Here is a 12,715-nt window from a genome sequence, read left to right on the forward strand (position 1 = left end):
ATCCAATAGATTTCGTTCCACTTCACAATTGTGTCCCACTTGTTGGTGATTCTTCACATAAAATAAAAAATTTATATCTTTATGTTTGAAGCCTGAAATGTGGCAAAAGGTTGAAAAGTTCAAGGGGGCTGAATACTTTCGCAAGGCACTGTAGATGGATTTATAGCTAAGTCCCAGTGATTTTAGAAATGTGATTCCTTTTGATTAGCATCATGGTCATCATTGAAAAGGAAAGTATTATCTGAAATTCATGGTATGAAAATGCGTGGTTTTTGATGTAAGGGTTCTTTCACAGGGGACAGCGTGTGAGGGGCAAGCATGAACAAGGTCATCTAGTTTGTGCCTGAAACTTGTGCGCATCTGCACTTCCTAACATACAGAGGCACATCATTGGATACAGTGTCTTTTGCAGGCGAGATGTGTTTCAGAAATGTGCAAAAGAGCGATTTTCTTACTTTCAGCAGTTGTTAAAGCCGCAGTGAACTGGTAGTTTTGAAGAGCCAGCAGCGCTTCCTCATGTCACAGGAAGCATCTGAGCATGTGAACAGCTTAAGGTGTCTGAGTCACGCAGTTTGGTGTTAATTCCTGTTTTTTACATAAAAAGCTGTATTGTAACTAAAGGTCTTCAATTTTGCTTTATTTTATTGTTCACATTTAAAAAAAATTCACTTTGAGGTAGAAGCTTTGCAATTGGTTTAGTAGACCCCTCCCAAAGGTTCTGAATATGACTAAAACAAAACATTTGGAGATATAGGGAACTATTTAAGTAATTAAATGAATTAGAGATGGCTGTAGTCGTTCATGAGTGAGGACTAAAAATGTTGCCCAACATTTGGAATCTTAGAACAGTAGATTCTTGTAAATCAAAATTGCGTTTAGTAAAGATTTCAGCCACAATCCGTATTAAATAAAAATTATGATTATTATTCTGCTTTGTGATCAGTATACATGTTGCATGGCTGCATTAGTTTCCTATTTAATTTGTATTAATAACAAACTAAAGGTTTTACATGTATCTAAACTGAAATAACCCAGAAGAATAAGAAACTGAGCAGGAGTAAAATGAATATGTAGATTGTGAAGTACCTTCTCACAAAGAGCAATCATGGCTTGAACTGGACACTTCATTTAGAGTCTTCCATGAATGGGTTTGAAATTTTAATGGCGAATAGAAAGAAGAAAGAAGTTAGGTCATATAGGCTAGAACTCATGTCTATTTTAGCTCTCAAACTCTGGTTAATAATTGTCTAAGTGTTTAATAGTTTCTGAAGGTGGTGTTTTTTGAGGATTGTGTGAGTCTGGAATAGGCTGTGCAAGAATTATATGAAATCACATCCCATGGCCTCTTGCAAGAAATGGCTGGATAAGGTCTTTGGATCCCTTGGCGACCAGCAACCAAATAAGCTAAATGGGTCGCATGACCTTTTTGTCATTTGTAAAGATTTTTGTGTCCTTTAGAAGAGACAAGGTCATGATATTTTCACATAATGGCTGCAAATTCCTCATGAATTCCGAACGAGTAGCACAGGAACAACACTTCCCCATGTCCAGTGAGATCTGCCCGATTTCATTTTTGACGTTAGCCCTGTTCCTGAAATTTCCTCCAACATGAGGCATGCAGATATTACGCGGACATATAATTAAATGTTTAGGGTTGAATCCAAAATAAGTCACTCATTTGGAACTGAAATAATTATGTGCCGTTCACCAGCTGTTCCTGTGGGAACTTTCAGCCATTTCAGATCGTTCGCTGTTATTCTCTGTTTTTTACAAGCCATTTCTGCGGGATTGTGGTTCATGTCTGACACGTTGTCTTTCTGTGTGTCTGTGCTTGTCTCTGCGCAGCGCCATGAAGGCCAGCCACCCGCAGATCATGACGTTCTACTTTGCAGCAGAGAGCATCGAGGAGATGAACAAGTAAGTCGTGCAGTAGCTGCTTGTCTCCGCCGTGCGCGGCACCCTGCTTCTATTCTGCGGTCTACCAGAGTTTGGAACCCTACGCTGCTGAGATGCTGCAGAGGAATCAAAATTCAAATGAGGTGCTTTTATGCAAATGCCATTTTTTTCTGAGGGAGAATGTTTTCTTTCTTTCATGTATAAAATGTGGGAGGAGACCCACAACATGAGCACAAAAGAGCACAAAATGAAGAAGCTGTGCATCTTGAAGGGTCTGACGCAGCAGGCTGACGTTTATACCAAGGGTACAGAGCCTTTTATGAAACGTGGGCAGCTTGACCTCCCGCCTCTGTATTTTAGTGTGATAGAGCTCTGTAGGCAAAGCGTGTGAATATGTAGAGGAGAGTACTATAAAAGCATACAACCAGTTCAGGCGGGTAGCTGCGTCAGCATGCGTAGGCTGCATAGGAACAAATAATAGGTTTATTCCATGCTGAAAAGAGAAGAAAGAAAACACAACGTTTCGGCCGTGGAGCCTTCTTCGGGTGTGAGAAAGACAGGGCAGTAAGCAAAGGTAATGTAGCGGGAGAACAAAAGCTGGGAGAGAAGAGGAGCAGGGGGCAGGAGCAGGGGATGAAATGTTGCCATAGGAAATGCACCATTTCTAATTAATCAAATATCTGAAACAGATCTCATTGCAGATATCGATAATAAAAATACAGGCCAATAATTGGCATTGGTTTCCAATATGAAATGTTACGCACCGTCGAAATGAAAACATTATAGCTAGTAACGGTGATACTGTCCCAAAGCAGATCTTGGCCGACTTAATGCCAAGACCCAATCATCCTCTGGAGAGACTTCTGGAGTGATCGACTTCTCCCACTCATTTAGTAGCCTACAGCCAGCTGCTAAGGGCTGTTTCCTGTCGATGGTGTTGAGGACTTTGTTTTTGAAGATGTCCTGTGAGACAGATCAAGAGAAAAATTAGGCCACACCAAGACCTTGAAGTTATGCCATTTTAATGCACTGTGTGGTCTTGCATTGTCCTGTTGGGGAAATATGGACACTTCTGGATAGGCTTTGCAGGAGTGGGAAAGCTGCTAAGGACATTGTCAATTTATTGTTGAACAAGGCTCCTTCCCACCTCATTCCCACCAGTTGATTTTCACCGTCTAACAGACAACACGACATTACAATATCTACAGATGTTGTCTTCTGTCAGGTCTGACAAGGCCATAACAATATTCTTCTGTGAATATATCCACGTCTCATCTCTTTCTGGCGCCACAGTAGATGTACTCTGGCCTACAGAAAATGGCCGTGTTATCCCAGAATAGCCTCATAGTAATGCAGATCATTTTATGGAGATGGCGAGCTAAAGTGACTCTGCTGAAGTGTGGAATATTTCATCCTAGTATCTGTTGCACTATAGCCTCTTCCAAGTCAGAAAATGACAGAGCAGATGGATTAGACAGATATATGATAGTTCAGTCCTGTCTTCCAGGATATGGCCACTTCAGGACAGGTTTCTCTTAAATAGCTGTTTGTAGAGGTAAAACACTCATTTTATTTTCTGGGCAACTTCCTTTCCACATAAACTGCCTTCACTCATACTGGTAGCAACTAGGTGATTTTCATTGCTCAGGCATGAATGGTTATATTTTTTGAAATTTTTGTGTTAATTAAAATTTGTGTCTTTTTGGTCCGTTTACAAAGATATTAAACAATTTACTGTGGCAATTTTGCATTTGCATGATTCAAACCCTGAACACTAAGAATTTGTCATATTTATGAAATCGCACGTCTTGAGGTCAGTGCTGTTTTTACCCTACAAAATATTTCTACTCAATCCACAAACCAGTATGCTCACTATTTAAAATGTAAATAACATGATGCATATATGCAACGAGCTCTTGATGTCAAACTAAGACTGTTGCACTTTCATTGTGCGGTAGGATTTTTTTCATTCACCTTTAATTCATCTGACCACTTGAAAAGGTTGATCTACATTTTCCCCTAGCAAACCGAGACAGTAGTGCACAAAACAGAATGCCTTATAATTGTGTCTATTGTTCATGTTATAATCATTAGAAAATTCAGATGTCAGTTTTAAAAATGTAAGTGAAACTTGCATTCAGACACCGAAAGACTGATGGGTAACTAAATTGGATATATTTTAGTTGTACAGGAAAATAATGATTTTTTTAAACCATATTGCAGCTTGTTTTTTGTTAGTGTTCCAACAAAACCAGATTTGCTGGCATCTTTGGAGCTCTGCTAACAATATGGTGGCAGTTAATTATTGATTTTACTGTTGTAAATCGAATGAACCATGACAGGGATTTTTCATGCTGGTTCAGTTATTTAATTGTTATGAGACCTATCAAATGATGTTTGCCTCTTATGTCAATGATCTTCCATCTTCCTAATCAATTAACATTGATGTAAGTCAGTAAACTCTATACAATACAGACAAGAAATTGGCTTTCCCTGAAGTCAAGGGCTTCTTCACGTTTGAGTCCAAAACAGATTTTTGAGTTCCATGTATTTTTGATTATTATAAACTATCACGATTACTTTATGCTGTTTTTTAATGTTAGTATGACATGGACTTGCTTTGCATTTTGAACTAATATACTTAAGAGGTATCGCAGCAATGGATTTATTTTGTTTTGAATAGCTTACTAAATTATCAAAATGGTCAAATATAGTTAGGGAATACGTTGCAAAAAGGTATTTTAATGCTTATTGAGAAATGTGCTTTAAATAAGCTCTACCTTAGCTCATGGAACTGTCCAGCAATAGTGCTGTATGAAATTAGAACCACATTAAAAGCAGTCATTCGATACCCAAGAAGCAGTGTGCTTCCCACAAAGTGTGTATAAACCTTATTAAAGCAGTGATTTCATTGGGCTGGTCTAAAACGGATTCAGACTTGAATGGGAAAGCTTAATTGTTTCAATAAAGGGGGGGGAGGTTACCTCTCTGTAGCCTGATCTCGTCAAATCTCAGAAATCGAGCAACGCGAGTTGTTGTCAGCACTGTGATTTAGAGACTTTCAAGGAGAGCCAGGTTGCAGCAGCAAGAGCAAGAGGCGCTGTTGGACCAGCAGGAGGCACTCTTCTGTCCGGGGCTGGATTTCCAAACTAGTGCTGCAGCACGGTGACCATGGACACTACTGTAGGAGGTGCCATTTTTCAGATGAGATGCTCAACAGAGGTCCCACCTGCTTGGTCCTTTGAGATCCCACGGCACTTTTCAAAACTGTAGGGATATTAGACCTGGTGTCGTGGCTAGATTCCATTCTGGGCTTGTACATGATGGCCTTCCTAAAATCCCCATTAATAAAACTGATGAAGCAGTTTCTTCCCTCTCCACCGGAGCCTGCTGCCATGTTGCCATGTGTCAGGGGTGGCTACCAAAGGGTCGCTTCACTTGTGTGAAGTGGGAACCTAAGGAATAAAAAGTGCTGTATGAACTTAAGGAATTATCATTAGTAACAGAGTTCTTTCTTTTCTTTAGAGTGGCAAAGGAGTCTGCTGTAGTATTATTGTGCCTTTTCTTAGTTAAACCTGTAGAGAAACATAATTTTCACTGAAGTGTGTGAATATTACACGTTGAACACGTTGTTAAGATTGAATGTGAAGACGTTTTCAAGTCTTGTGTAGTTTGGTGACAAACTACTTTTTTTTAATTCCAGGTGGTTGAATAAACTAGGCCTGGCTGCAATCCACTATGAGCCATTAGAAAAAAATAATGGAGGTAAGTTATGTTTTTGATTTCACACAAAATCTAATTTCACATCTGTACTGTAGGTCCTTTTTTATCCACCTTGTAAAAGGCGGAAGGATGAATTTATTACATAGAGTACGCTTGGAAAACGCAATGTTTCTGTATTTTGATTTCTCTAAACTGTGTATAGCACTCGTCTTCATAAGTCAGAAAACAGATTTAATAATGACATTATTTTAATAATGGTACTGGATCTACATGGAATAAAATGTCCTTTGATGGGCTAGAGCTTGGCTTGATCTGTGTTTCTGTGAATTCAGAGTGTTGGAGTGAAGAAAGTGATCATGAAGAAGCGGAGATCACAGAGATGCCACCCCCTCCCTATTCAGCGCACATCACACCCGATTCAGTGAGTGTGTTTGCCCCTTCAGTAGCTTGTTAGGTGATCTAGAGAACTATATCCAACACTGGCTTAATAGCTTACGAAGTCTTCAAATCACTTGTTTCTTTCAAAAATGGAAAATCTAAAATAACTATTTTAATCTTAAATGACGGCCTTTTCTATCTTTGTTTAGTTCCTTAAATTGGTATTGGTCTGTCCTGCTCTGTCCCTGAGACATTGCCTTGAGTGAGGGAAAATGCCTCTGAAATTGTTTATTCAGCTCTTTTGCAAGCTTGTTACCAACTTCATTCATTTATTCATTAACTATGCATCTTTGCTGCTGTATGTCCAAGAGTCCCTCTCACTTAACTTTGGATTGATCAGTTGATCTTTGAAATCGTGCACCTTTCACTACTTAGCAAGCATTAATGTGTGAATTGCAAGCAGAATGAACTGAGTTTGACAATGGAATGCGATTAATCCTAGCCTTTACTTAATCTGCTTTGTCGGACATGAATCCAATTACATTACTGAACCAGGCTCCACATTCCTTTAAATGTTTTTCTGTGCTTTGCTCATATTCTTTGCTGGAGGAATCCTGTTTCTTAAGTACTGACATTTATTCATTCTGTCATTTAAGGAGTTATTTGTAATTGCATTTGCATTTGAATGCTACCGTCATATCAAAACTCAAACCACTGTATTGCCAATTCTCTGAAACCTGGTTTGTCTTTCCTGTTAATACAGTTAGTCTGTTTTTAATACAAAATGTTTTTTCTAAACTAAATAATCTCTAGAGAGGTCTCCCTTATTATTGGGTTAAATTTAATACTTCTCTGAGTAGTAATCACTTGGTTTTTCTCTAGTTCTGTTTTTTAATAGCATTTTTGTGATTCGACAAAGTAAGGATCGGGTAGCCAGATTCAGATGTTGACCAGTGAATGTAGCAAGACCATAGCTGCTGGATTGTGTGTCTGCAGAAAAAGAACAATAGTAATTTAGATTGTGGATTCCCTTTGTTTTGATGTCAGGACCTGCAATAGATGGTACAGTGTGCACAATGTATAAACAATTGCAAGGCATTAAACAAAATCTGCTGCTTTCTGTGGTTCATTGATTAGGAGACCCTCCCTCCTCCCTATTCCTCAAATCCTCCCAGCGAGGCCACCGGCTCTCTCTCTTCTCCGGCCAGCACCATGGCATCACAGAGGTCTGCTGCCTCCCTGTCCAAGCTCGCAGTCAGAGACGCCCAGTCCCACCGGGAGGTGGTCCCCAGCCCTGTTTCCGAGGCTCCGGTGTCTTTGACCTGCTCTGCGCAGATTCACTCGGAGCACACGCCCCCCGCCTGCAGCGAGGAGGAGACGGGGAGCTCGTTAGACGGTGAGTCCCCGGACCCTCAGTCGCGCGTGGAGCTTCCTGCTGTAGTAATCTGTGGAGATCGGAAAACCAGCGACATGGCATCTCCGTCGTCCAGACCGACTGAGGATGGTAAGCAGAAAGCTGCCATCTTACTCGGGATCTTTTCTCAGATTTGCCTTTTTAGCAACAGCTACCTTAAATGTTACTTTGCAACTGCGGGTTACATACTGCACTGTTTCCCGTTTAATCAGTTTCTGCTTCTTCTGTTGTTTTTGAAGTTTCTTTGTTACTTTATTCTATTGTGTTGTCTCCTGACATAGAATGGCTCTCATTTTCCACAAAGAAGTGGAGTAGCAGGGATATTTCTCTTCAGAAGAGCTGCTGCCTTTAATGAAGAACACAGAACTTTAAAATATTGGAAATATCTTTGAGCTGTTCATTTCAAGATCGGAATTGTACTTGGGGAAAAAAATGCGTAGCTGCAATGAAGTCAGATCCATTTGCAGTGTTAAACTCTGAGCACAAATTGAGGATTTTTTCTGTTGACAAAATCCTAACACAGGAGCAGATTCTAAAAAAAGCTGAGCAATCCAGAACCATTCCTACACGGTGCTCTCCAGCAGCAAACTAAAGATTTTGTATTGCTTTCTTCCCAGTTTTTATTTTTTCTGCCTTAGTAATTTCACAGTAATGGCAAACTGAAAACATCATCCTGGATGTTCTACAAACTGCAATGAGTTTTTGTGAGGAAATAAAAGGGAAAAAGGTGGAGGATAACTGTGTAGGTCAGGATGATACCCAAGAGTGAAAGCAGATATTCCAAATGCGAAAATGTATAAAAAACAGTTTGAGTGGGATTTTACTTACACCAGTGACATGATGGGTCAAAGCAAAGCAAAAGCTTTGCATCTTGCAAAGTTCAAGCCTTGCCAAGTGAATTCCATAATAAATTATTCTTTTTGTTTTCTGGAGACTTTAAGGAATGCCGAAAATCCCCAAAAATGTGCTGTTTTTGAGACCTGAGATTACCGAATGATATACAATATCTGAACATGTATAATTAGTTTGTTGCTCAATTATGCTATTGTATAGGATGTTTATTTTAGCCATTTCAAGTACTTTGGAGCAGGAGTGATTAATGCTGCAGAGCCATAGTGCAATTCTTTCAGTTTTTTTACACATTGAAAAATGTACTGAAGAAATAATGGATTTTTTTTCTTACAACGTGAATACAGCATCATTGTTACAACTGTGCCAAAATGGGATAGATACTCTGGTTTATTAAATTGACCTTTTTGGACCCAAAAAATGTAATGTCCACCACTATTCCCAAGAAGTGGTGAGGAGAAGAGCTTGGAAAGAGATTTATTGTTGAGGTATACGAATCTAGATTCAGAAATCTCTGAGGTTTTTCTCGACATGTGGTTACTATTGTGCAGAAAATGAAATGTTTTCTCCCTCCAGAGAATGCAAAGTAGGATGTTTTGGGTTAGCATTTTTAACATTACTTGCCAGTATATTTAAAAAAAAATTGTGCAACATTTTTTCTATTAATAGAAGTGCACAATACAGGGAGGGGAAGTTGAGAGAGACCACACTTCCTGTTGTCATTTGTTGCTTAAGGTCAGATTGTGCTCATCAGAAATGCAACCCATAAAGGAGCTTTTAAAGAGATCGTGTATGCTTCTGTATTCGACAGAGTTGACCACATACATGCACAGAGTTCGAGATGCGTAAATATTGCAGATCTGTCAGGAGGAATCAAAGACAAAATACTGTCTGTGGTTACTCAGGGTTTTGTTTACGGCTTTCAATAAAGCTTCTACGGCATCATTGAATGGATGCCAGTCGTTCAGAACAGTGTTGGTCTGTTAAATCGTCATTTTGAGTTCTTTAGGACTTGTCAGGTTGTGTACTGAAATGACTTACCAGAAAGTACTTTTAATGGCCTTTAAGTTTACTTTTGTACAAATCTGCCGTGATAGATTGAAGAAACAGTAAGTTTGAGGGGGGTCTGTGTTGCAAAGGAACAAATAAAGGGTATTTCCACTCTGAAAGTAGAAAGGTTGCATTCAGAGATGGAACAAGAAGAGGGCAGCTTGCCTGTGTACACCCAGTAGAACATAAGACTGGTACCCAATGCAGGAGACTTTTGGCCCATCTATCCTGTTCAGTCATTAGACATTAGTTGATCCAAGAATCTCATCCAGCTGTTTCCTGAAAGAAACCGGGTCTCACGGCTACATCTGTCTTCTTGACTAGGCTGGTATGAAGGTTATGGTGGTGATGCAGTTTGAGTCATAGTTATATTTCCATTTTAAAAATTGTTTGAGAAGTTTTGTTTAGCTGGGCTTTACTCTCAATCAATACAGCGTAAAAATGAAATCTTTACGAATTGACATAGAGTAGAGAGCTATTTTGCTACCAAATCGTACTGAAATCGCGTATCGTGTCTCTTGCCGTTCTCACCGAGACACATGACAACGCATTTCCAAAAATAAGACTCATGCAGCCCACGTCTATTATTGCGGTAACTGCACCCAGGCCTTCAAGCGTTCTCATTTTGCCACAGAAAGCCGGGAGAGCACTTCAGATGAAATGGAAAAGTTGTACATCCACCTGAAACAGGCCAGCCTGTCTCCAATCGGAGAGCGCAAACCGTCGACCAAAAAGGACTTTCGGAAATCATTCATCAAGCGTTCCAGAAATCAGGATGTCAATGAGAAACTGCATCACGTCAGGAGCCTGAACAGCACTCTGAAGGTAGGTCCCCCGCTGGCAAACTCTCAGGGCTGGGGGGAAGAGGAGATCGATTGTAGCGGCTCGGGCTGGAAGACCACGGGTGGATCTTATACGCATCTCGGCTGACCATAGAAACACTGTCTGTAATTCAGAACGGTAGCTCTAAAACTTAAGTGACAGATTATCGCTCTTTGTTCACAAATTTGGTTATTATCTTAAGGCGGAGACTTTTTTTTTATGCCGGCTAGAAACCAGCACCTGAGGTTAAATCTGGGATGGCGTGTTCTACAGCATTACTCCATGTACTGCAGCTTCTGCTTAAAAAGTGAAAAACGCCATTTTAAACTGTTCAAATGAATTGCCAGTTTCCTGTATCTGCATGGCACACCTCAAATTTTTTTTAGCAGATTCTTGTCGTTAGCTGGAACTAGCTGTAAAAACTCCTTACACAGTTGGAGCCCTAAACATCAATGATACGGCCTTTGATTTGAAACCTATTGCAGGATATATAGGCCAGACACTAGATGGCAGCCTAAGACTTCTTTTCTTAAAGAATGAACTGGATTCATAAAAGTTTTTTTTTAATATTGAACACTAACGACCCTTTTTCATCATAAAATGGCATGGTCTTTGCTAAAAAATAAATAAAATATCTTTTAAAAGGATCCATACTTGTCATCTCAAGATTAAAGAGCGGTGATTTGCAGCACACTGCCTTATATGGATTTTTTCCCCCGTTTTTCTTTAAATGTGATGTATTTGCTTGTTGAAAACAGTATGAAGTTAGTTTAGGATAAGGTTATTTTTTGGGCATTATGACAGACGTTAATACTGCAGGCAAGGAAACACTGGTGTCCGTAACATTCATTTCCTTGTGTGTACCTCAGGCCAAAGAAGCAGACCTGATTACCATCGAGGTACTGTTACAAGACCCCAGCCTGACAGCGGAGAAGTACAGAAAATGGAGGGAAACAAACATATTGTTGCTTCAGGAGATCTGCCAGCACCGCCCTCTTCAGAATAGCAAAGAGGAACAAACTACATCGCCTGAGCAGCCTCGTCCCTGCACGGAGACGAACGTCTGACCCGGTCGCCTACTGGAAACGCTGCTGTCCGTACACAGATCGCTCGGATGCGGGAGCCTCTCACCAGCGCCCTCTTTGGTTGAAAAGAATAACTGCGGGCTGTCTTTCCGAAACGGAGCTCCGGCAAGTTACCCACCCAGCCCTGAAACCTTTTTTTTTTATTCCAAATACTAAAGAAAAAGGAACGCTTCATTATTAGTAAGTTAATTTTGGTGTGGACTTTCTCAGACTTATTTCTTTTGTTTTTAATTATTGATGTGCGAGATGCAGTGGGGGAAGAAACATTGGAAACGACTACAAGCTGGGAATGGACAATTTCTTGACTTTGACCTAAACTAAACCTGATGCGTGCCTTTGTTTGTTTGTTTTTTTTAAACAAATCATACAAATTGTGGTTTTTATCTCGGCTTTCTCCCTTTTAAAAGGTTTTGTTCTGTCTTGCATTCCTCACCTCAACCCCTTCCCCTTCCAGCCAGTATGTATTTCTCATGCCTGGGATTAGTGGGTAGAGGTCATCTTTAAAATAAAGTTGTTGTGGATATTGTTCCTCTTTATGAGATCTGAAAACTGTTTCTTAACACCTTTATGCTATATTATAAAATTCTATATAGTTTAACAGATGCACTACTTAGATAATATACTTGAAAATATTTGGATTCCTAGTCCCTCGAGCACAAATGTCAACACTACTGAATGCCAGAGAATATCAGAGAGAATTGCCAACAATTACAAAAGCAGGGCTCTGTATCGCTGAGTCAGTGTTTTGGAACATTTGTCTGTCACTCCTATGTGCATGTGAAATCAATCTCTTGTTTTTGCAAATACAAGTCAGGGGAAATTATGGGAACGGTGCAAGGTGGGGCACCTTTATATGAAAGTATTTTATGGCAAGAAATAGTTTAATATTTTTAAAACTGTAAATACATAGATGTCTTTGTACATATGCAAGTGTAAAGATAATATGTAAACTTCTTTTATTATTGCCCTGTAAGTATGCTTTTACTACCGCGTGTTTGAAACATAGTGCTTTTATGTCAGCTAAAACAATAAACAGAGAAATGCAATTGTCTAATATCTTTGTTCATATCCGTTAAAGTGATTTTGGTAAGATATTGGGACATGGCATCTTTTTTTTCAAAATGGAACATACCTCATAAAATAATAACTCCTCTTAACCCACAGGTATGAAAAAAAACTACAGTAGGACCACAACATCCAAAACCTAAATTGTATCCTGCAGCTGGAGAGAGGTAATGAATTGTGCTAGGTGCTTGCTTTCAGTTTTGTCAGCCTCGCGGTAAGTCATTACAAAGGCAACATGAGATGGCATTTTAGTTGCCATAAAATATTACGGTTAAAAAAAATCACTGTGATACTGCGTGTATTTATTCATAATTTGCCTATTGATATTAAGAATATACTGTTAAAACTGAAGGCCAGAGCACCGTAATCTTTTGAGAAAACACTATGTACCATTTGTTAGGAATGAATAGGTCTTCCAGTTTTCTGCACTTTT

General features: G+C 39.6%; 1 protein-coding gene across 1 annotated transcript in view; it reads left to right on the forward strand.

Annotated features, from left to right (window-relative positions):
• The window catches only part of cnksr3 (cnksr family member 3), an 87,446-nt gene extending 75,175 nt beyond the window's left edge, over window positions 1-12,271 (forward strand). Inside the window, exons 20-25 of the mRNA XM_069196987.1 lie at window positions 1,846-1,917; window positions 5,600-5,661; window positions 5,952-6,040; window positions 7,135-7,393; window positions 9,945-10,135; window positions 11,002-12,271. Of these exons, the coding sequence (XP_069053088.1) occupies window positions 1,846-1,917; window positions 5,600-5,661; window positions 5,952-6,040; window positions 7,135-7,393; window positions 9,945-10,135; window positions 11,002-11,199 (871 nt within the window). The 3' untranslated portion in view covers window positions 11,200-12,271. The remainder of the gene's footprint in view (window positions 1-1,845; window positions 1,918-5,599; window positions 5,662-5,951; window positions 6,041-7,134; window positions 7,394-9,944; window positions 10,136-11,001) is intronic.
• Window positions 12,272-12,715: the final 444 nt, after the last annotated feature.

The sequence above is a fragment of the Lepisosteus oculatus genome, chromosome 2 (assembly GCF_040954835.1).
Source record: "Lepisosteus oculatus isolate fLepOcu1 chromosome 2, fLepOcu1.hap2, whole genome shotgun sequence".
NCBI classification, from domain to species: domain Eukaryota; kingdom Metazoa; phylum Chordata; class Actinopteri; order Semionotiformes; family Lepisosteidae; genus Lepisosteus; species Lepisosteus oculatus.